Source organism: Bos javanicus, chromosome 16 (genome assembly GCF_032452875.1).
Source record: "Bos javanicus breed banteng chromosome 16, ARS-OSU_banteng_1.0, whole genome shotgun sequence".
Lineage (NCBI taxonomy): Eukaryota > Metazoa > Chordata > Mammalia > Artiodactyla > Bovidae > Bos > Bos javanicus.
In genome coordinates this window covers 24,156,632-24,182,111 of record NC_083883.1, presented here as the reverse complement: position 1 = coordinate 24,182,111, position 25,480 = coordinate 24,156,632, and the positions used below count along the sequence as shown (strand labels likewise).

The 25,480-nt window shown below is 38.6% G+C and overlaps 1 protein-coding gene across 2 annotated transcripts in view; it reads left to right on the top strand.

Annotated features, from left to right (window-relative positions):
* The window catches only part of EPRS1 (glutamyl-prolyl-tRNA synthetase 1), a 64,574-nt gene that overhangs the window by 25,773 nt on the left and 13,321 nt on the right, over positions 1-25,480 (top strand). For both annotated transcript variants that reach the window (XM_061382226.1, XM_061382225.1), the window contains 10 exons: positions 3,209-3,345; positions 4,341-4,548; positions 5,008-5,120; positions 6,457-6,574; positions 7,866-8,222; positions 16,305-16,538; positions 20,814-21,076; positions 23,027-23,078; positions 23,546-23,755; positions 24,185-24,257. In XM_061382226.1, the coding sequence (XP_061238210.1) occupies positions 3,209-3,345; positions 4,341-4,548; positions 5,008-5,120; positions 6,457-6,574; positions 7,866-8,222; positions 16,305-16,538; positions 20,814-21,076; positions 23,027-23,078; positions 23,546-23,755; positions 24,185-24,257 (1,765 nt within the window). The remainder of the gene's footprint in view (positions 1-3,208; positions 3,346-4,340; positions 4,549-5,007; positions 5,121-6,456; positions 6,575-7,865; positions 8,223-16,304; positions 16,539-20,813; positions 21,077-23,026; positions 23,079-23,545; positions 23,756-24,184; positions 24,258-25,480) is intronic.

Genomic DNA, 25,480 nt, shown 5'->3' with positions numbered 1-25,480 from the left:
ATGGGGAAAGTGTGCTGAGGTGGCAGTAGCGTGACTTGGGGATAATTTCTATCCAGCATCATTTGTCAGGATTTCACACTAATTTTTAAGTTTTCTTCAAATTTTTTATACAATTTTTAAAGGTTGCTTTCTGTTTATGGGCTTCCTTGGTGTCTCAGATGGTAAAAAAATCTGCCTGCAAGGCAGGAGACCTGAGTTCGATCTTTGGGTTGGGATGATCCCCTGGAGGAGGGAATGGCTACCCACTCCAGCATTCTTGCCTGGAGAATCCCCATGGACAGAGGAGCCTGGTGGGCTACAGTCCATAGGGTCGCAAAGAGTCGGACACGACTGAGTGACTAACACTTTTTGTTTACAGTTACTGCAGGATGGCTGTATTCCCCTGTTGTGCATCCCTGAGCCTCTCCTACGCCTGTTAGTTTGTATCTCTCACTCCCTCACCCCTGTATCATCCTGCCCCTGCCTGTTCTCCACTGGTAACCACTAGTTTGCTGTCTGTGTCTGTGAGTCTGCTTTGTTGTTGTTGTTGTTGTTGTTGTTGTTATATTCACTAGTTTGTTCTGTTTTTTAGATTCCCCATAGAAGTAATATCGCACAGTGTATCACTTTACTTTACTTTGTTTTTATCTGACTGACTTTGCTGAGGTGATGCCCCTCATGTCCATCCATGTTGCTGCAGATGACAAAATCTTCTTTTTTTTATGACTGAATAGTATTCCTGTGTGTGTGTGTGTGTATACACACCACATTTTCTTAACCATGTATCTGTTGATGGGCATTTAGGTTGCTTCCATTATTCTGCAATTGTAAGTGATGCTGCTGTGCACATTGGGGTTCATGTATCTTTTTGAGTTAGTGTTTTGGGTTTTTTGGGATATACCCAGGAGTGGAATTGCTGAGTCATATGGTAGTTCTATGTTTAGTTTTTGAGAACCCTCCATACTGTTTTCCACAGTGGCCGTACCAATTTACATTCCCATCAGCAGTGTGCAAAGGTTCTCTTTTTTCCACATAGTCGCCAACATTTGCTGTTTGTGTTCTTTTTGATGATCGCCATTCTCAAAGGTGTGAGGTGATGTCTCATTGTGGTTTTAATTTGTATTTCCCTGATGATTAGTGATATTGAGCATCTTTTCATATACCTGTTGGCCGTTTGCATTTTCTCTTTGGCACAACATCTGTTTGCTTCTTCTGTCCATTTTTAAATTGGCGTTTTTGTTTTCTTGATGTTGGACTGTATGGGCTATTTGAGAATTTGACACTAAGTGAAAAGTAAATGATTTTGTGGATTTCTTACTGAGGAAGTTTATTCTAGTAGTAGTATTAATACTGTCCATAGCACATCATGCAGAACTGTTACACTCAGTTGGTGCCTATTTTTTATTTTGTAGAAATAGCACATTAGTGTATAATAAGAATTTATTTCTTCCTGGAGATTTTACGTAATCCCTGCTCTTATCTCTGTGTGAAAGCTGAGATACATTTTTTATTAACTGGGTTGCTCACTGTTGCCTTTGCCTTTAAGCCAAAACATTTGACCTAGTAGTATTGAATCAGAGCTGTGTCCAGAGTCTGTCACACAGCCATTGGCTTTGATTTTGAAAACATCAGTGAAGTGAAAATGATACCTATTTGTCTAAATTGTGACTATAAATCTTAAATACAAGTAGCAGACAGTTTGTCTTAGATGAGCCATGGTTGTTGTCTCACATGGTCATGACTGCTAGGTTGATAATCTTGAAGCAAAAATAGATACTTTTTTTCCAGTTTTGTGAGTTGTCTATAAATATCCTTGTTATATAATGAAGCTTATATCCGTGGACTAACTCAGTCGTGTACTAATCTACCTATAACTATGCTATGCTCAGAGACTAACTCACATACAAGAGAATGTACTTCATTGTTGCTGTTTAGTCGCTCAATTGTGTCCAGCTCTTTGGGATCTCGTGGACTGTGGCCCCCAGGCTCCTCTGTCCATGGGATTTCCCAGGCGAGCATACTGGAGTGGGTTGCCATTTCCTTCTCCAGGGGATATGCTTCATGAAGAGCTATAAATGTTCTGAGTTGTGGCTTTGTGATTGCCTTTCTCTGTATGACATTAGCTTCTTTTAATTTTGAAGACTTTGTTTAGTGATACGCCTAATAAGATTTGGGGAATGTGTGTCTCTCTGTGTGATTGATTTGGCTTTACCTTTGCCTTTTTTTTAATCTGATTGGTTCAACCAGGTGAATGGTGGTTCCTGATATGTCATATCGCCCACTACAGTTAGCTTAAATGTGAAGCCAACTTAATGTTTTAAAATCGAAACAGTGATAATAAAGCTTTTAAGGGTGCTTATTTGTTAAAATGGTAGTTATAGTCAGATAGCTTAGTTAATAGTTAAAGAATACGTAATAATAAAGAATAGGTAATAGTTAAGTAATTGATTAGGAAGCACTGATGACTGTACCACCCAGTTTGACCTGTGGAATTTTCATTATCATTTTCCTCACAAAATGTTCTATATTTAGCCTGTCTGTATTCTGTTCTGAGCCCAGCATAGCATAAGTTGTTGCAGCATACTGATTTTCCTCAAGGACATTGGTTCATTCAATGAACAGTTATTAAATACTGGTTATTTAAGATTTATTCGAAGGATTTTCTTATACTTCTTGATTTTGCTCAAACAAGAATCTGAAATTTAACCAATGTAGCATTCTTTTTATTCTGCATGTCTCTTTTCTTCATATAATACATACTGAAATGGCAGAAAGTGTATCTTTCTTACATGTATACTGCTGTCCTTAAAATTTGTCTCTAAAACATGAAACGTCTATTGTTTCCTGCTAGGATGACATCTGTTCCTATAGTGTTGTACAGCCACTGATGAGAAATGACTTTTATTTTCCCCTTTGCTGCAAAAGCAGTGAGATTTTGAGTCTAGCTGAGCAGATTCTGGTTGGAGGGACACAGAAAAGTACTGCTTCAGCCCTAAAAACAAAGAATGAGTGTTTTAGGCTGGAAGTAATCTTGGGGCAGACCACCTCATCTGACTCGATTACATTATTGTGCAGGCATCTGCCCCAGGGTCATTTAACTGGGAATCAGATTGATACAGAGGACTTCTGTTTGTGTGAAGAAATAAAATGAATGAATATAAATTTGCATATTGAGTTCAGTAGTTGAATGTTTCAACCAACACGCTCTCTCTTTTTTTTTATCAATCAGAATCCTGATGTTGGCTTGAAGCCTGTGTGGTATAGTTCTAAGGTTTTCATCGAAGGGGCTGATGCAGAGACATTGTCAGAGGGTGAGATGGTTACATTTATAAACTGGGGCAACATCAACATTACTAAAATACACAAGTAAGAACTTTTTGTTTGTTTTCAGATAAATATGGGAGAGAAGTCTGTGATGTTTATTGATTTATTGAAAATTACCTAATTCAGACCCATTCATGATGCTGGCTATTAAATCTCCCCATGCATAGATGCTGCAAATTTTGGACACATTAAATTTTTTTCCCCATATATGTTTCAGTATATTTATAGAGTATCAGGGTATCTTTTGCTTGTGATGTTGGAAATGACTTCCGTGCTTAGTCACTCAGTCGTGTCCAGTTCTTTGCAACTCCGTAGACTGTAGCCCTCCAGGCTTCTCTGTCCATGGGGATTCCCCAGGCAAGAATACTGAAGTGGCTTATTATGCCCTCCTCCAGGGAGTCTTACCAACCCAGGGATCAAACCCAGGTCTCCTGAATTGCAGGCAGATTCTTTACCATCTGAGCCGCCAGGGAAGCCTGAAAATGACTACATGTAGATATAAAAAATAGTTCTACTATTTAGGGCCCCCCTTTTATTATTTAATTCTCAGTATACAATTGCATGATGGGAGAGATCCTTGGGACAGAATTTGTATTATAGCATTCTTTATCCTAAAATCTACTTTAAATTTATTTAGCTTGCCAGTTGTTACAGTGGGACATAGTATGTTAAGATTAATTTAGTAGACTGAAATCTCAGTTGTCCCGTCATTACATATATTTCAAGTCATTGCTAAATGTTTTGAAAACAGTATTTTGGCTTTTTTAATGCTTACTTCATGTGACTTTAAGATTCCTAAACATGTTCATGTTCTTTATTAGATGTATGTGGGTTTGGCACATACTACTATCTTGATAGCAGGGGTTATATTTTATTCATCTCTTAACTAGTTTGTGTCTGGTACCTACCAGAAACTCAGAAAGTGATTGAAATTTTTCCAAAGAAAATTCCGTATTTACTATAGGCAGAGAACAAAATAATGCACTTTTGACAGTGAAGGTTTATTTTCTTAAACTACTTTTCAATCTTATTTTTAGAAGTGCAGAAGGCAAAATTGTATCTCTCGATGCAAAATTGAATTTAGAGAACAAAGACTACAAGAAAACCACTAAGATCACTTGGCTTGCAGAGACCGAACATGCTCTTCCTGTCCCAGCAATCTGTGTCACTTACGAGCACTTGATCACGAAGCCCGTGCTGGGAAAAGATGAGGACTTTAAGCAGTATGTCAACAAAAACAGTAAGGTAGCCTCCTAAAAGAAACCCTATTTCATCTCCCTCTGTGTTATATTTTCTTTAGAATTAAAAACAAAAAATGTTATTTATTTACTCTTGGCTGTCCTTGGTCTTCATTGCTCTGAGGGCTTTTCTCTAGTTGCAGTGCGTGTGAGTGGGGCTGCTCTGTAGTCGCGGTACGTGGGCTTCTCGTTGCGGTGGCTTCTCTTGTGGAGCATGGCCCTGGGGCACGCAGGCTTCAGTAGTTGTGGGACGTGGCCTCAGTAGTTGCGGCTCCCAGGCGCTAGACTCAGTAGCTGTGGTACATGGGCTTAGTTGCTCCAGCGCATGTGTAATCTTCTGGACCAAGAATTGCTCTTGTGTCTGCTGCATTGGCAGGCAGGTTCTTATCCACTGTACCACCAGGAAAAAGCCCAGTGCTCTGATAATTTTAAGACAGTGTATTTTGGCCTAATATCATCTTTACAGCATGAAGAACTAATGCTGGGGGATCCCTGCCTTAAGGATTTGAAAAAAGGAGACATAATACAACTCCAGAGAAGAGGCTTCTTCATATGTGATCAACCTTATGAACCCGTTAGGTAAATAATGTAACCAGACATTTAAATGAAAATGCTTTAAGTTCTTAGAGTAAATAATATTTCAGAAGATGAAGTGCCACTAAAATTATGTACCTGACATTATTCCCTGTTCCTGTTTCATTTGTTACTCTGTATTTTTTTAGACTTTATTATAACAAGTGTTAACATTGAAATAGCATAATATTAACAACTTTTACTTCTAAAACTAAACCATCTTATAGTACATCTTCATGTGGTCCAAGTAAAAAGAAAAAATTTCAGTGTTATCTTTGGATTAAATTATAACTTAACTACCTTTTCTTTATTGTGTATTTTGATTAGGTATATTGTAAAATATAAATAGTGCAACAGGGCCCAGAGGAATGGGAGACTGGAAAGTGATAAAGAGTACAAAGTTTCTTTTTAGGGTGATGTAAATGTTTTAAAATTAGATAGTAGTGATGGTTGCACATATGTAGCCATTGAATTGTATATTTTCAAACAGTGGATTTTTTTGGTATGTGAATTATATCTTGGTAAGGCCATATTAATGGCAGCCCACTCCAGTATTCTTGCCTGGAGAATCCCATGGACAGAGGAGCCTAGTAGGCTACAGTCCATGGCGTCACTAAGAGTCAGACACAACTGAGCGACTTCACATTCACTTTTCACTTTCATGCATTGGAGAAGGAAATGGCAACCCACTCCAGTGTTCTTGCCTGGAGAATCCCAGGGACAGGGGAGCCTGGCGGGCTGCTGTCTATGGGGTCACACAGAGTTGGACATGACTGAAGCGACTTAGCAGCAGCAGCAAGGCCAATTAAAATATACTGAAGAGATATATAGGATTCTATTGTTACCAAATTCTCTTATTTTTACTCTGTGGCCTTTACTATAAAATTTGAAATTTTTTTTTTTTGCGTGTGGATAGTCTTAGGGGTGGTGGATTCTGCTAATTACTGTACCCTTTAGAATTGAGAAATTCTAATAAAATAAATGTTTTATAGAAATTCTTCTGCTTATAAGCAGATTAGTTGTGGTATGTGTATGCATTTCCTTTAAATCAAGAGTGAGACATGAATATCCACTAACGCCATTTCTGGTGGCCAGAGTAGATATACCTTTGTCCTGGACTTATTTAGCAGGTTTATATCCATGAAAGTTCATAAATTGAAAGTTTATGATTAGCAGTGTCAATTTTTATTTATATGTTTGTTTTTAAACTACTCTGAAGAAACTCGGATGTGAATAAGAGAAGGGACTTATACTTTGAAAAGCATTAACAGTGCCATTGAATTAATCCAGGAATTCACTTGCTGTTCAGATAAACTTTTTTGTTCCTTCATTTTCTTTTTAGTCCATATAGCTGCATAGAGGCCCCATGCATTCTGATATACATTCCTGATGGACATACGAAGGAAATGCCAACATCTGGGTCAAAGGAAAAGACCAAAGTGGAAACAACAAAGAATGAGGCAAGTAATTGACTTCTATGGATATGTGTCTAATCAGTGATCCTAGGATTTAGACTTTATTTCTTTTTCTTTGCTTTTAAATAAAGTCGTTAATATATATATAATATAAATATAGAAAAGTATGCAAATTATAAATGTTAACCTTTTAAAAAAGTAAAAGCCTTAAGTGTTAATAACTAATTCAGGGTTGCACTGCTAGTATGTTGGTACTGCTGCTGCTACTGCTAAGTTGCTTCAGTCGTGTCCGACTCTGTGTGACCCCATAGACGGCAGCCCACCAGGCTCCCCCGTCCCTGGGATTCTCCAGGCAAGAACACTGGAGTGGGTTGCCATTTCCTTCTCCAATGCATGAAAGTGAAAAGTGAAAGTGACGTCGCTCAGTCGTGTCCGACTCTTAGTGACCCCATGGACTGCAGCCCACCAGGCCTTTCCGTCCATGGGATTTTCCAGGCAAGAGTACTGGAGTGGGATGCCATTGCCTTCTCCGATGTTGGTACTAGCAGTGGTTTATTCTCAGATTTGGTAGGTGAGTTATAATTTCTTGGGCTTCCCTGATACTTCAGTTGGTAAAGAATCCGCCTGCAATGCAGGAGACCCTGGTTTGATTCCTGGGTTGGGAAGATCTGCTGGAGAAGGGATGGGCTACCCACTCCAGTATTCTCAGGCTTCCCTTGTGGCTCAGCTGGTAAAGAATCCGCCTACAATGCGAGAGACTTGGGTTTGATCCCTGGGTTCGGAAGATCCCCTGGAGAAGGGAGTGGCTACCCACTCCAGTATTCTGGCCTGGAGAATTCATGGACTGTGTAGTCCACGGGGTCGCAAAGAGTCATACGTGACTGAGTGACTTTCACTTTCACTTTCTCATTTCTTTAGTCTCCTAATGGTAAAGATTTAGGTTCAGGTTTTTACTATGATAAAAAACACTTCGTGAATATCTGTGTACCTCTACTTTTGTTTATTCCTGTTGTTTTTTGTTAGGATAATTTTTTTTGTTTGTTTTTTTAAGGAATGAGATTGTTCATTTGAACTTTAAGAAAAAAAGTTTTTTGACCGCATCATGTTGCTTGCAGGATCTAAGTACTGTGATCAGAGATTGAATTCAGGTCCCCTGTAGTGGAAGCACAGAGTCCTAACCATTAGACCACCAGGGAATTCCCTAAACAGTTTAAAGAGATTAGCATTTTAAAATTTTGTGTTTAGCTTAAAATATTATAAAATAGTTTGATAAAATTTTGTGTAAAGATATTTAATACAAATTAATAATTTTATTTTTGGTTTTCTGCATCTGTAGGCATCTACACCTCTCAAGACAAGATCGGCTCCTTCTTTGAGTACTTGTGCCACGTCTGAGGATTCCTTGGTCCTTTACAACAGAGTTGCTGCCCAAGGGGACGTGGTTCGTGAATTAAAAGCCAAGAAAGCCACAAAGGAAGATATAGATGCAGCTGTAAAACAGCTTTTGGCTTTGAAGGCTGAATATAAGGAGAAAACTGGCCAGGAATATAAGCCTGGAAATCCTCCCGCTGCAGTAGGACAGAATATTTCTTCTAAATCATCATCAAATATTGTGGAAAGTAAATCTCTGTATGATGAAGTTGCTGCACAAGGAGAAGTGGTTCGTAAACTGAAAGCCGAGAAAGCCCCTAAGGTCAGTATCCTGGAAGGAGTTTAGACACATTGTCGGTAATCTTATGAGGTCCAGCAATCTGGCCAGTCCCATTTTCTCATAAGATGTATTGTCTATAGACTGTCTGATTCAGTACTTTGATGTAACAGTCAACGTTGACTGATGCATGCTTGTGCCAGGCTCTGGAAATATTGATGAGACACAGCTGACCGTCTAGAGGGGGAGCGGGGCTGAAGAAGAATCTTACACAGACTGTAATCCTGGGTGGTATATGTAAATTGCTCTCAGAAGTGTTTGTGGCTGTAAGTGGCAGGGAAGGAAGAAACAGAATATTGAAACCAGTCCTGAAGTAGAAGAAGCCCTTTAAGATGAATGACTTTCAGAGGAGGTACTCTTAAATCTAGGTCTGTGGTTCTCAAGCTTTATTGTGCATCAGAATTATTGGAGAGCTTGCTCAAACACAGGTTGCTGGGCTCCACCTCTTGAGTGTCAGCTCCAATAAGTCCAGAGTGTGCAGAGGTTATGCATTTGTAAAAAGTTGTCCAGGTGATATTGATGCTGCTGTCCTGGGACTGGATATAGAAGATAGCACAAGCAAAAGTTCAGGGTGCATGCAGGGAATAAAGAATTGTCTGTTGGTGACTATTTCAGATTTTTTTTAGGGGAGTCCTCAAGTGATACCACATTTTGACTGAAGTATACATTTCACTGGGCTTCCCTGGTGGCTTAGTAGTCAAGAATCCACCTGCTGATGCAGGAGACATGAATTCGATCCCTGGGTCAGGAAGATCCCCTGGAGAAGAAAATTGCAACCCATTCCAGTATTCTTGCCTGGGAAACCCCATGGACAAAGGAGCCTGGCAGGCTACAGTCAGGACTTGGAAAAGAATTGGACACCACTGAGTGACTAAACAACAGCAATACATTTCATTTCATTTCAATAATATCTTTAGGCAAAACATTTAGCCAAGTGGGTGGTAGCACTGATTTTGGAACAGGATTGCTTGCTCAAAATAAGAGACAAAAGGAATGGCATCTGTGATAGAAAAATCATGTTTAATAATCAGCATATGTAGTTTCTATACTCAGAAAGTAACGAGATATAAAATATCAAGTTAATAGTACTGTAACTGGATAAGCTACCAAAAATTGTAGAATCTGGGTTGTGGCATGAACATGGAGAGATGTGATGAACCACTGGTCCTGACTTACGTAACTGGAGATTTGTTCTAAAATGCTCCTGGGGATCTGTTGTCTCATCAGTGTCCTGGGCTTGGGTTGGAGAATGAGTGATTTGCGGTTGTAAATTCCTCACCTCATTAACGAGTTTTTCTGCCTCTGACTGGAGACCTTGTACCCTAAGAGTCTTGTCTGTAGACCTTTGCCTTCTGGTGAGGAGAGAAAATGCTTTGGGGAGATCCTGGGGCTTTGCTCCAACAGTTATTGTTGATATTTTCCTGTCTCTCTCACTGTGAAGTATGAGAAAGTTTTTAATTAGCCTGTTGAAGCTCTGCAGAGCTGTGATGCTCTAAAACAGCTTTGCTTCAAGGAGTGAAGGCTGATAGATGTATTGTTGGGGATATAAATCCTTTCTATTTCCTGTCTTGTGGTGAGGTTAGGAGCATTTTGTACTCTTTGTATATCTCATTTACTAAGCATGGTCCCCTTTCTAGATGTAATTTGAGGGGAAGGACTTTGATCTTTAAACTCCTTCATTCTTAGTAGAATACATTGATATCCTGGGCTGATTTTTAGTTAGTTGCTTGTATGTGGGGTAGTAACAACAGCAGCAAGTATATTGGGTTGGCCAAAAAGTTCATTCGAGGTGGTCCATACCATCCGAATGAACTTTTTGGCCAACTGAGTACTTAGAGTAGAACCAACTATGTCTCCCATCTTGTTGGGTTAATGGACTATATCCATTGAACAGCACTGTTATGAAAAGCCAACCTGTGGGTCAAAAAAGCACCTAATTTCTTTGGAAATTGGGGAGGTACTTTGACTACATATATTTTGATAATGGTAAGTGTGGTACTGCATCTTACTTCACTGTAGTTTGCATATTGAATGCCTACAGTGTACCCTGTTTCAAAATGTTACTTGTATATATTTTTTTCTCTAAATGCTGAAAGTAGTAAATTGCTGTTTTTCCTAGAGAACCAATTCAATTACTAGGAATGGAAATATTGTAGAGACTCCATCTGGCAAGGCGCACTCTGCACTGATGCTATTTTTGCATTTAATCCTCACAACAACCTTGTCCAATAATATTCAAATAATACTCCTTTTTTTTATTTGTTGGTTTTAGTAGCCAATGAGAAACTGCTTCCTGCAGTGAACATAAAAGTAACTTTGTGAAGTTTGCGAAGCCTAGATTCCAAGTTACTTCCAGTTCAGTTCAGTCGCTCAGTCGTGTCCGACTCTTTGCGACCCCATGAATCACAGCACGCCAGGCCTCCCTGTCCATTACCAACTCCCAGAGTTCACCCAAACTCATGTCCATCGAGGTTGGTGATGCCATCCAGCCATCTCATCCTCTGTCGTCCCCTTCTCCTCCTGTCCCCAATCCCTCTCAGCATCAGGGTCTTTTCCAGTGAGTCAACTCTTCACATGAGGTGGCCAAAGTATTGGAGTTTCAGCAGTTAGAGGCATTCTAAGCACCAGTGGAGGGTGGGGGTCATGGTTTCACTAGTTTGTTACTATTCATTAAGCAAGCCTATGCTGGTTTTACATTCGTGATTTGTCTAAGCCTCTTAAGCATCCATTTCCCACAGAAGTAGTTTTTTAACCATGTCATGTTACCACTCAAGTAAGGAAAGTGGTCGGCTGCAGCTGAGGTTTTATAGTTACAGGTTTCCACGAGAGTTTCTTTCTTTGTTTCTCCCACCCCCTTTTCTGCTTCACGATCAGATTGGTGATTCTGTGTAAGAACCTTTAGGCATGAAGGCAGAATATTAGCATAATGCAGGCAAAGAATAAAAACCTTCACGTTCATCCTCAGCTCCCCTTCCAGTCCACCTTCTGCTCCTCTTTGCTCTTCCTCCTGCCCAGTAGGCTTCTGTGTTAAAGTGGTGGATTGGGCAGATAGCGTGTGAGGTGAAATTCAGAATACACCCAAGATTTCATAGCTCTGACTGCTGAGTTACTTTCATAGTGACCTTAACTTTTCAGATTTTACGTATTAACTTTTAAAAGTTTTAAAGCCGCAGGTCCAAAAAATAAAGTTTTGATTTTGAACAGATTTCTCTGGTCTGAAATCTGAGTGAAACGTTTTGAACATGAAATAATACCTCATGGAACAATTTGAACAAATCTTCTGGCCAACCCAGTAGTTTTTGAAATGGGAGTCAGGAACTGGTAAATCAAAGTTTTTATGGAATACTTGTGACACTGGAGGACAGGGCTTGCCAAGCTGACCTACACCTGTGTTTTGTGAGCGAAATGTCATTGGAACACAACCACACTTACTAGTTTACATATTTTGTCTATGGCTGTTTTTGTGCTGTAATTCCAGAGTTGAATAGTTGCAGCAGACTTGCAAAGCCTAAAATATTTATTGTCTGGCCCATGCCCTTTATTGCAAAAGTTCTCTGACCTATCCCTTAGAAGAGTTTTCAGAACATTTATAGTTGAGGATTTGTAAAATTGGAGTAATAAATGGCAGCAAAATCAGATGACTACTGCATTAAATATAAATAATAATTCACAGGACTTCTGTGGCAGTCCCGTGGTTAGAAGGCTTCACCTGCTAGTGCAGGCTGTGTGGGTTTGATCCCTGGTCAGAAAGCTAAGATTTCACATGCTCAGGGTCAAAAAACAGAGCATAAAGAACAAGCAAATTGTAACAGATTCAGTAAAGACCTAAAAAATGGTCCACATAAAAAAATTCTTAAAAATAATTCATAATTGTCTGGTCTTGTTAAACCTCGCCTATGTGATGCGGGTGATCGGAGAAGGCAGTGGCACCCCACTCCAGTACTCTGGCCTGGAAAATCCCATGGACGGAGGAACCTGGTAGGCTGCAGTCCATGGGGTCGCTAAGAGTCGGACACGACTGAGCGACGTCACTTTCACTTTTCACTTTCATGCATTGGAAAAGTAAATGGCAACCCACTCCAGTGTTCTTGCCTGGAGAATCCCAGGGACGGTGGAGCCTTGGTGGGCTGCCGTCTCTGGGGTTGCAGAGAGTCGGACACGACTGAAGCGACTTAGCAGCAGCAGCAGCAGCATGTGGTGTGGGTGATGGTCACTTTTTACTTCTGGAGTTGTAGCATTTTGATTCATAGTACCTTGTATTTAAAAAGTATTTTTAAAACCTTTTTTCCCACTGATCATTGAGGTGCTAAGGCCATTTTGAAAGGTTCTATTCTTGCTAATTTTTGTTGTTGCTGTTCTTACTGTTTTAAAATTGGTTAACTTTTTATTAAAGTTCCCCACTTTTCCCATGGGGAAATGTTTCCATCAAGTGGTTGCTGCAAAAATAGTTTGTGTACTTCTCATGTGTTCCAACCAGCTGTGTTCTCATCCACTTTGTCCATTTTCAGTTATATTTTAATACCCTACTCTCAGGGTTGTTTTTACTTCCTCAAATTCCCATCTTAAACCTTTACTGAAGGTTTTTCGGTAGGCTGTTTTCTTTCTTATTTATTTGCCTCAGCAACTATTTATTGAAAACTTTTTTTGTCTGTTGGCACATTAAGTAAGTTTAGAACAGTCTTTGTCCATTAAAGACTTAAGATCTGTTAACAAGTGCTTATTACATTATGCTGTTGTATAGTCATGTACTGAGTAGTATCATCCAATTCTGCTTTGTAAATGTCTTTTAATGCAGAAAATTAAAATATTAAAAGAAATTATTTTTTTCTCATTCTGTGAGACATATTCAAGTAACAATCACAGATCTCTTTTAAAAAAGCAGTTTTTGTGATGCATTAGCAGGATTCAGTTCAGTTCAATTCATTTGCTCAGTCGTGTCCGACTCTTTGTGACCCTATGAACTGCAGCACACGCCAGGCCTCTCTGTCCATCACCAACTCCTGGAGTCCACCCAAACTCATGTCCATTGAGTCGATGATGCCATCCAACCATCTCATCCTCTGTCATCCCCTTCTCCTCCTGCTCTCAATCTTTCCCAGCATCAGGGTCTTTTCATGAGTCAACTCTTGGCATCAGGTGGCCAAAGTACTAGAGTTTCAGCTTCAGCATCAGTCCTTCCAATGAACACCCAGGGCTGATCTCCTTTAGGATGGACTGGTTGGATCTCCTTGCAGTCCAAGGGACTCTCAAGAGTCTTCTCCAACACCACAGTTCAAAAGCATCAATTCTTCGGTGCCCAGCTTTCTTTATAGTCCAACTCTCACATCCATACATGACCACTGGAAAAACAAAGCCTTGATTAGATGGACCTTTGTTGGCAAAGTAATGTCTCTGCTTTTTAATATGCTGTCTAGGTTGGTCATAACTTTCCTTCCAAGGAGTAAGTGTCTTTTAATTTCATGGCTGCAGTCACCATCTGCAGTGATTTTGCAGCCCCCCAAAATATAGTCTCTCACTGTTTCCACTGTTTCCCCATCTATTTCCCATGAAGTGATGGGACCAGATGCCATGATCTTAGTTTTCTGAATGTTGAGCTTTAAGCCAACTTTTCCACTCTCCTCTTTCACTGTCATCAAGATGCTCTTTAGTTCCTCTTCACTTTTCTGCGATAAGGGTGGTGTCATCTGCATATCTGAGGTTATTGATATTTCTCCTGGCAATCTTGATTCCAGCTTGTGTTTTTTCCAGCCCAGTGTTTCTCATGATGTACTCTGCATAGAAGTTAAATAAGTAGGGTGACAGTATACAGCTTTGATGTACTCCTTTTCCTATTTGGAACCAGTCTGTTGTTCTATGTCCAGTTCTAACTGTTGCTTCCTGACCTGCATACAAATTTCTCAAGAGGCAGGTCAGGTGGTTTGGTATTCCCATCTCTTGAAGAATTTTCCACAGTTTATTGTGATCCACACAGTCAAAGGCTTTGGCCTAGTCAATAAAGCAGAAATAGATGTTTTTCGGGAACTCTCTTGCTTTTTAGCAGGATTAAAATTACCTTTTAAATTTAGATCACTGTCTCATATTTTCTGTAATGTGATGGCATACTATAGTGCTTAGGATCAAGACTCTAGAACAGCAGTCCCCAACCTTTTTAGCACCAGGAACTGTTCATGGAAGACAGTTTTTCCATGGACTGGGGGGTGGGGGGATGGTTTCAAGATGATTCCAGCACATTACGTTTATTGTGCACTTTATTATTATTACATCAGTTCGACCTCAAATTATCAGGCGTTAGATTCTGGAGTTTGGGGATCCCTGTGTCTAGAGTAAACCCTAGATTAAAATTCTCACTCTACCACTTACTGTGTAACTTTGGGTATGGTCCCTAATCTTTCCAAACTTTTACTTTTTTTTTAAATGGATGAGGATTGTTTAGAAAATTAACTAAGATGGTCCATTAAAAGCGCTTAGCATCATTATCTGGTACAGAGTAAATAGGCCATAAAATGATGGTGACTTGTTTTATGCTTCTAACTCTCTTTCTGTCAAGAATCTTTGGTTACCTTCTAAATCATCAGAAAAGACTGCATAGCAAGTAGTATGATTTCTCCCAGTTTTGAAAAATAATCTGAGTAGATTATTTAGATATCTAGAATATTCCATTTCCTAATTGGAGAGGTATATATAATTTGGTCTTTTAGAATATTTCATTCAGTAATGAAGTGGTTTGCCCATACTAATTTTCTCCTTTGCCACACAAGGGTTTTTTCCTTTGTGAAATGTGTGCCATCTGACTTCAAACTGTCATCAACACCTGCTTATAGTATAAAATGAACTTCTTTCAGATAGGCGTCTTTTTGTAGAAATAGTTGCAGGGAAGTCCCTTAACTTTTTCTCTATGTTTTTTCATTTAGCTGATGAAAGATTCTTTTTTTCTCAATTCTGATATGTCTGATTAACTCTCTGTCTTTTTTCTTAGACAGATAGATTTTGCTTTGAAAACACTTTCAGTTCTAAAGATGGTATAAACAAGAGACAGGTCAGAAATACAGACAACCAGCTCTTTGCAGTTTCTCCTTTTACCCTCTTCTGTGATACCTGCTGCGGCACTCTAACAGGCAGGAAAATTGTATCATAAATAGCTGGACAAGGAAATGTCATTTGATATTTTGCTGATGCAAATTCTTTGAAGATATATGGGTTCTTCCTGTGTCTCTTTGACCCCATCTTAGCATTCTTTCTGTTTCTCTTGGGTTCTTCTTAGCTATTTGGAGCATTGTTAGAATTTAGCAGTAAAACTTGCATAAGCTAATTGGGAGGCACTTTTTCTGTTTTGATTCTTCGGCTTTCCAGTGGTAGAGTATACAGTATAAGTATGTAGTATAGTCTGTGGTTAGATGGTGTCTCTATTCAGGTGCAGTGTCCAGCTTGGCTTGCATTGATGTCCTCTGCTGAAGTCACAAGAATCTTCATTTTGGTTGAGTGTTTCATTCTTCTTCATCATAATTAAGTTGAAGTATCAGAGGTTGATATGTGTATGAAGTGAATATCTAAAACCTCAACATACACTCTCATTTCATTGTAAATTTTTAAGAGTGATGTAGTTATTCTTTAGGTGAGCTCATAGTGTGGGTTTTTTCTAGTGGTATATTTTGTGTCTGTTTAATGGGCTGAAGGAAATAAGAATTTGTACAGGCAAATTCTGATTTTGTAAATTCTGACTCCACTATTTACAGTCCCAGGACTTGGAAGCTGACAGTTTGCTTGGATGTTCTCTACTTTGTCTGTTTACGTATATGAAGTTAAACGTTACAGTAGTATATGTGTATGTACATTTATGCTTATTTTTATGATTTGTATATAGGTTTATGATACTTATATTTTTAACTTTTCTTTAGCTTTGATGTGTTACTTTAGGCTGATTATTTGACTCCTTTGTGCTTGCATTTCTTCATGGTGATTATTTACAGGGATATTTTGGCAGTAATTAATGATTTTTAACATTAATTGAAATTTTCAGAAATTTCAGAAAGCATTAAATATTTGTCTTTTTTGCCCTTTTTCTCATAGGCTAAAGTAAATGAAGCTGTAGAATGCTTACTGTCCCTAAAAGCTCAGTATAAAGAAAAAACTGGGAAGGAGTATGTTCCTGGTCAGCCCCCATCATCTCAAAGTTCAGATTCAAGTCCACCCAGAAGCTCTGAGCCTAGTGGTCCAGAAACACCAGAAGCCAAACTACTTTTTGACAAAGTAGCTTCTCAAGGAGAAGTAGTTCGAAAACTTAAAGCTGAAAAAGCTTCTAAGGTTGGTGTGGTATTATTACGTTTGTGTGTTTTTGTTTTGTACACTACAGGCTGCTTTCTTTGGAACGCTTTCTGCCCAAAAAACCTGGTTAACCTCTACTCTTAATGTCAGTTCTCAACTCTTTTATCTTGCCTTTTAGGGAATCGTTTGTTGATCCTTTTCCCACCAACTAGGGTTGACTGGACATGCTCATGGAACTCTGCTGTTCTCTGACAAAACACTTCAGTTTGGTTCAGTCACTCAGTTGTGTCCGACTCTTTGCGACCCCACTGACTGCAGCATGGCAGGCGTCCCTGTCCATCACTAACTCTCAGAGCCTACTCAAACTCTGTCCATTGCATCGGTGAAGCCATCCAACCGTCTCATCCTCTGTTGTCCCCTTCTTTTCCCACCTTCAATCTTTCCCAGCATCAGGGTCTTTTCCAATGAGTTGGTTCTTTGCATCAGGTGGCCAAAGGAATGGAATTTTAGTCCAAGGGACTAGCAAGAGTCTTCTCCAACACCATAGTTCAAAAGCATTCTTTGGCACTCAGCTTGCTTTATAATCCAACTCTCACATCCATACATACTACTGGAAAAACCGTAGCTTTGACTAGATGGACCTTTGTTGGTAAAGTACTGTCTCTGCTTTTTAATATGCTGTCTAGGTTCAGTTCAGTTGCTCAGTTGTGTCTGACTCTTTAAGACCCCATGGACTGCAGCACGCCAGGCCTCCTTGTCCATCACCAACTCCTGGAGTTTACCCAAATTCATGTCCATTGAGTCGGTGGTGCCATCCAACCATCTCATCCTCTGTTGTCCCCTTCTCCTCTTTGCCTTCAATCTTTCCCAGCATCAGGGTCTTTTCAAATGAGTCAGCTCTTCGCATCAGGTTGCCAAAGTATTGGAGTTTCAGCTTCAACATCAGTCCTTCCAATGAATACCCAGGACTGATCTCCTTTAGGATGGACTGGTTGGATCTCCTTGTAGTCCAAGGGACTCTCAAGAGTCTTCTCCAACACCACAGTTCAAAAGGATCAATTCTTCAGTGCTCAGTTTTCTTTATAGTCCAACTCTCACATCCATACGTGACCACAGGAAAAACCATAGCCTTGACTAAACGGACCTTTGTTGACAAAGTAATGTCTCTTCTTTTTAAAATGCCGTCTAGGTTGGTCATAGCTTTTCTTCCAAGGAGCAAGCGTCTTTTAATTTCACGGCTACAGTCACCATTTGCAATGATTTTAGAGCCTGAAAAGATTAAGTCTCTCACTGTTTCCCCATCTGTTTCCTATGAAGTGATGGGACCGGATGCCATGATCTTAGTTTTCTGAATGTTGAGCTTTAAGCCCACTTTCCCACTCTCCTCTTTCACTTTCATCAAGAGGCTCTTTAGTTCTTCACTTTCTTCGATAAGGGTGGTGTCATCTGCATATCTGAGGTTATTGATATTTCTCCCGGCAATCTTGATTCCAGCTTATGCTTCTTCCACTCCAGCGTTTCTCATGATGTACTGTGCATAAAAGTTCAAAAAGCAGGGTGACAGTATCCAGCCTTGATGTACTCGTTTCCCAATTTGGTACCAGTCTGTTGTTCCATGTCCAGTTCTAACTGTTGCTTCCTGACCTGTATACAGATTTCTCAGGAGGCAGGTGAGGTGGTTTGGTATTCCCATCTCTTGAAGAATTTTCCATAGTTTGTTATGATACACACAGTCAAAGGCTTTGTCATAGTCAATAAAGTAAAAGTAGAAAAAGTAGATGTTTTTCTGGAACTCTCTTGCTTTCTTGATGATCCAACGGTTGTTGGCAATTTGATCTCTGATTCCTCTGCCTTTTCGAAATCCATCTTGAACATCTGGAAGTTCATGGTTCACATACTGTTGAAGCCTGGCTTGGAGAATTTTGAGCATTACTTTGCTAGCGTGTGAGATGAGTGCAGTTGTGCAGTAGTTTGAGCATTCTTTGGCATTATTTTTTTGGGGATTGGAATGAAAACTGACCTCTTCCAGTCCCGTGGCCACTGCTGAGTTTTCCAAATTTGCTGGCATATTGAATGCAGCACTTCCACAGCATCATCTTTCAGGATTTGAAATAGCTCAACTGGAATTCCATCACCTCCACTAGCTTTGTTCAAAATGATGCTTCCTAAGGTCCACTTGACTTTGCATTCCAGGATGTCTGGCTCTAGGTAAGTGATCACAGCATCGTGGTTATCTGGGTTATGAAGATCTTTTTTGTATAGTTCTTCTGTGTATTCTTGCCACCTCTACTTAATATCTTCTGCTTCTGTTAGGTCCATACCAGTTTTGTCCTTTATTGTGCTCATCTTTGGATGAAATGTCCCCTTGGTATCTCTGATTTTCCTCAAGAGATCGCTAGTCATTCCCATTCTGTTGTTTTCCTCTTTTTCTTTGCATTGATCGCTGAGGAAGCATTTCTTATCTCTCCTTGCTTTTCTTTGGAACTCTGCATTCAGATGCTTATGTCTTTCCTTTTCTCCTTTGTCTTTAGCTTCTCTTCTTTTCTCAGCTATTTGTAAGGCCTCCTCAGACAACCATTTTGCCTTTTGGCATTTCTTTTTCTTGGGGATGGTCTTGATCACTGCCTCCTGTACAGTGTTGCGAAACTCCGTCCATAGTCTTCAGGCACTCTCTCAGATCTAATCCCTTGAATCTATTTCTCACTTCCACTGTATAATCTTAAGGGATTTGATTTAGGTCATACCTGAATGATGTAGTGGTTTTCCCTCCTTTCTTCAGTTTAAGTCTGAATTTGGCTATAAGGAGTTCATGATCTGAGCCACAGTCAGTTCCTGGTCTTCCTTTTGCTGACTGTATAGAGTCTCTTCATCTTTGGCTGCACAGAATATAATCAGTCTGATTTCGGTATTAACCATCTGGTGATGTCCATGTATAGAGTCTTCTCTTGTGTTGTTGGAAGAGGGTGTTTGCTATGACCAGCGCATTCTCTTGGCAAAAGTCTGTTAGCCCTTGACCTGCTTCATTTTGTTCCAAGGACAAATTTGCCTGTTATTCCGGGTAGCTCTTGACTTCCTACTTTTGCATTCCAGTCCCCTATAATGAAGAGGACATCTTTTTGGGGTGTTAGTTCTAGAAGGTCTTGTAGGTCTTTGTAGAACTGTTCAACCTCAGCTTCTTTACTAGTCGTCTCATAGACTTGGATTTCTTTGATATTGAATGATTTACCTTGGAAATGAACAGAGATCCTTCTGTCGTTTTTGAGATTGCATCCAAGTACTGCATTTTGGACTCTTTTGTTGATCATGATGGCTACTCCATTTCTTCTAAAGGATTCTTGCCCACAGTAGTAGATATAATTGTCATCTGAGTTAAATTCACCCATTCCAGTCCATTTTAGTTCACTGATTCCTAAAATGTCAGTGTTCACTCTTCCCATCTCCTGTTTGACCACTTCCGATTTGCCTTGGTTTATGGACCTAATATTCCAGGTTCCAATGGAGTATTGGACTTTACTTTCATCACCCGTCACATCCACAACTTAAACACACTATATTTTAATTATTGTCTCTCTTGGCTGTAAGAATAGAGGCCTGTGTCTATCAGTGCCTGGCATAGTGGAGACCCTTGATGCGTACTCTTTGTGTGACTCATGCCCCTAAAGCTCTGTCAGTCTCAAATGGCAGCTTTTACTTTGAACTTTTGGGGTAGTTTACGCTTGTCATATTATACCATAGGAGGAGGATTTTTTGGTACAAATTCACATGAGTGGAAAACAATCATTACAGGTTTTGAAGTTTAACCAGTAATATAGAAGCTTGATTACTGTCATTTTTATAATTGTGAAATGTTCAACTTCTGTCCTGTAAAGACTCATATTAAATTGCAGAATACATGTTATATCTAGTGCTTTCCAGTAGAACTTTCTGAAATGATAGAAATGTCTTCTAACTGTTCTGTCCAGTACCGTAGTCACTAGCCTCTGGAACCGTTGAGCAGTTGAAATGGGGCTGTTGTGACTGAGGAATTGAATTTTAAGTTTTATTTAATTTAAATTTAAGTAGCTGCATGTGGTTAGTGACTGTTCTTTAAACAGAGCAATTATAGTACAATTTTTTAGTAACTTTTCCAGTTCTGTCTCTACTTACCGTGTTCTCTTATTCATTTCAATAGTTAGTATATTTAACATATACTGACTGCTAGCCCGTACCCCTCTGCCTTTGTGTTTTCAGATCTGCTTGTAAAACACTGGACATCGGTGCTTAGGTAGTGATTGGAATTAAATGCTGTCTTCTCTTTTTCCTCTTCTGTTAAAGGATCAAGTAGATACAGCCGTACAAGAACTCCTTCAGCTGAAAGCACAGTACAAGTCTCTGACGGGAGTAGAGTATAAGCCTGTCTCTGCCACTGGGGCTGAGGAGAAAGATAAGAAAAAGAAAGAAAAAGAAAATAAATCTGAAAAGCAGAATAAGCCTCAGAAGCAAAATGACAGCCAAAAGAAAGATTCCTTTAAAACCCAAGGAAGTGGGCTGTCACCAAATGGAGCAGGGGAAGGACAAGGGCCTAAGAAGCAGACCAGGTAATAAAACGGAAACTTCAGTTGAAGTGAAACAAAGTTTTAGATGAATTCAACTTTTAATTATTGAAAAAAAACTTCTTTTTGGTTAGTTTGACTATCACATTAAATTGGAGAATGCTAAATGTATAATGTCAGCAGATAGCTTCTGTTCATTTTCTGTCCTCCACTGTCTCAAGGGCCTAAGAATATGTTACCTAAATGGTAACACATTCATTTGCTTGGTTGAAGAATCTTAGAATATAAAAAGTTCAGTGAAGTCTCACTCCTATGCTTGTTTCCCATTTTCCCAGTTCCTCCTACCACCGTAATGAACTGGTCACCACTGTTACTGTTCTTCTCTATCCATCAAGAGATTTTCATTTGCTTACACAAGTAAAAACAAATACATATATATGTATGTATTTTGGGAAAAGACCCTGATACTGGGAAAGATTGAAGGCAAAAGGAGAAGGGCGACAGATGAGATGGTTGGGTAATGTCACTGACTCAATGAATATGAGTTTGAGCAAGCTCCGGGAGACAGTGGAGGACAGGGAAGCCCAGTCGGTATACTGTGATCTACGGAATTGCAGAGTTGGCTATCCGCAACTTAGTGACTGAACAGCAAAAATGTTATTTTTTTCTCTTTTTCCTCCCTTTAACACAATTGTTAACCTAACTATACATATTGTTTTGTACTTTAGCAGATTTTTCAAATGAAAATCTTTTGTGAGGACTAAATGAGAACTTCATTTGAAATAGGTTTTTTAAATGGTTGGTTAAATATGAAACAAACGTGGTTTAAAGATGACACCCGCTGTGGAATAGACAGTGTTACGATATTTCCAATCCATGTGAACAATAAGATTTCTCCATTATCCCCATCCCAAAATTAGTGTGAACTCTATGTGAGGTTTTCTCGAAGCGAAACTTAAGCTAAGCTGATGTTAGCAGCTACTACTTAGAGATACTTTGGTGTTAAGATTTTTTTAGCTGAATTTCAAATCTTGCCTCTCATCTCTCATGGCATACACAGAAGGTCTCCTTAAACCAGAGAATACAACTGTGACTTTTCTTGCGCATCGACTGGGTGATTAGAATTATAGAATAGTAGAGGTGAGAACAGAACATTTTACCTTTTACCTTCTGACTGCTTGTGAAAGGGCCAGACTTCACGTAGACATTTTGCTGAGATGTGTCAAAGTGAGAAATGGACAATTCAAATGTAAATACATTCAGCTTTTAAGCCAGTAAGCCAATAAACTAAAAAGATGGACCTTTTATAAGACATAACTATTGGGTAGACTTTCTGTGTGAATTTTTAAGACTGCAGTTTGCTGAATAATTGTCAGTGTTTCAATAAAAAGATTATTGCCTAGAATAGTTTTTTATTGTAGACCTAATTTATTTTGGAAGCATCTATTTCTGTGACTTTTATTGACTGAAGTTAAAAACTTTAGAACATGTAAGGATATATATGCACACACACATATACACATTTATGTATTGACATATGTATATACATATACCCATTGTTTTTTACTATTTACAGGTGCTTACAGTGAGACACTGATGTTACTCTAATTTATCTGGATTGAGATTGGCAGAAACTTCTTTTTATTTTTTAGTGAGAATAAATTCTGTCTTTACTACAAATTAGTAGTAATTTATAAAGAACTTACAAGGTAACTTATAAAGAACTTTGTAAAAGGAACGTCTGCATTAAAATCATAGCTTTTGGTTAGGCTTAGCTTTCCTGATTTTTGTGGACAGTATCACACTACCCTTTAAGAAATGACTTAACTACTTTCTAGGATAAAAATATAGGGATGAATACAGAAGAGATACAAACAGAGAAATAACTCATATTGAAGAAAAACAAGCCATTTTGAAGTTTCGGGGTTTATTTCTATTGAGCCTCAAAGCAGTTGCTGGATGAAGAGATTTATATTTTATTTTTTATATCTACAGGTTGGGTCTTGAGGCCAGAAAAGAAGATAGTCTTGCAGATTGGTATTCTCAAGTGAGTATGGGCTCAGTTGATTTCTTTTAAATTTCTCAAAGGCTACTTACAATTAGATTCTAAAATCCAGATACAGAGTAATAATGTATAATGCCTTTAGTAATCCATAGTATAGTCATGTAGCGTGTCAGTTTTCAAAGCATGCCCACAGAAAGTATTGAACCGAGAAGTAGATCTATGAGATAGTCATGATTTTATTTTTGTTTTGTTTTTTGGTGAGGTGAAAGTCTTAGTCCAAAGTAACAAAACAGTAAAACAGCGGAAGCAAGTTAGAATGCAAGTCTTATGACCTTAGAGCACTCTTGTTTCTTAGAAGGATCTAGAAAGATCCATCTTACATGCACATTAAGAGGATTTACCAGCAAGGAAAGCCTCCAGACTTAAAGCTTGACTGTCATACTCGCGGCACTTACACTGTAATTTTGGTTCAATTTAGGCTTCATAGAATGTATTTTTCTTTTAAAAAGGTCATCACAAAGTCAGAAATGATTGAATACTATGATGTAAGTGGCTGCTATATCCTTCGTCCCTGGGCATATTCCATTTGGGAATCCATCAAGGACTTTTTTGATGCTGAGATCAAGAAACTCGGTGTTGAAAACTGCTATTTCCCCATGTTTGTGTCTCAAGGTGCATTAGAGAAAGAGAAGACTCATATTGCTGACTTTGCTCCTGAGGTAAATTAGCCTGCTTTATCTATTTTTGCAGTTTTCTCTTATAAAGTCAGAAGTATATTTTCAGTTCACACTTGAATAGTAATTTAAAAGACAGGTTACAGCAGTCAACTTAGAGAAATGTAAAGCCATTTAAAAAAATTATATTTCTTTCATCAGTGTAAATCATGATTCTTTTTGTTACATTAATTAACTGGCTTTTACCTTTTAGTAAAAATTATAAATACAGTGTAAATTATAAATTATAACATTATGATTTTATATTATAAAAATTATGAAGACAGTAAATACTTTTTCTCATGGTGAACAGTAGTGGTTATTTTAACTTGCTTAATTGATATAGCAAAACTTGAAATAAAATTTGCCTACATCTGTGTTCTTTCTCTAAAGTGCTGTTTTAAAAATGTATGAAAAATGATTTTATGTTGCTAGGTTGCTTGGGTGACAAGATCTGGCAAAACAGAGTTGGCAGAACCAATTGCCATTCGTCCTACCAGTGAAACAGGTGAGGGTGGGCGTTGGAACGCAGGAGAAAAGCTCATTGAACATTAGAGACAGCTTCCAGAGTTGAGTTTCACCTTTTATTTTGTGATATTTGTAATTCCTGTTGATGATACAAAGTTTAATGAATGTTGATAAAGATGAGTGCAGATCTGAGTGGCATAGAATTTTGTTCTCTGACAGTATGCTTTGTGGAGCTCTTTGTCATCCAGATAAAATTTTTTTTTAAAAAACACTTGTATCATCTTTCATTTCATGCTATAATTTTTCAGAACTTCCCATGGAGTTTTATTCTTGGAATTGATTATAAAATTGCAAACACTAGTGTTTTATGCCCTATTGACTTGAAATTAGTCATTTTCAGGTTACGTTTATATAGAGTTTTTATAGGGTAATAAGTGATTTCATTTACACCTTGTATTATTCTCACAATGGTGTAGTTAGGAAAGTAGAGACAGCTACTGTTATCTCCACTTTGCAGGTTAAAGAAAAACAAGTTCTCTGATGGGATAAATGGTTTTCCTAAAACTACACATAATAAATGGGAATACCGCTTGGAAAGTTCGAGCCTTTGGGCTTGTTAGTGTCTTCCAAAGTGGTTATCTATCTTTAGAGCTAGAGATTGTTTGCTCTTTATTTGATACTTTCAGTGATACTCTTAATAATGATGCATTATTAAAATTATGACACCAGCTTTTTTTTTTCACAAGGCAGATTGGCAAAGTTTTCTTTTTGTTTTATTAATTGTAGATAATCCTGAATAGGCTATGATAAGACAAGTGTCTTCACTTAAATTATCAGTTCATGGCAAGAGCTTTCAGACTCTGGGTAGACACAGCAGATAGATTTAATGTAAAGTTTGGTAGCTGCTGCATTTAGCAGGTTATTTAACTTCTCTAAGCTCAACTTCCACATTTTCAGTATTGAGATGATATTTATTTCATGGGTTGAATGTGAGGATTGAACAGTGTAATGAATGCAAACAACTTAATATAGAACATAGTATATACTGTAAGATGTTCACTTAGTGTCTTTAGAAACAAAACACTGAGAAGTTGTCAAATGTAAATCTCATTGTGAAGAACATAAAATACGGTCAAGTTTTTCCTTGACTAATCCATTTTCTGAACTACAGTACCGCTCACTCACCTGCACAGACACAGCGCTTTAGTTCCTATTATGTTGCTGGTTTATGGTACAGCCTGCAAGGGGAACGACTGACTGCCC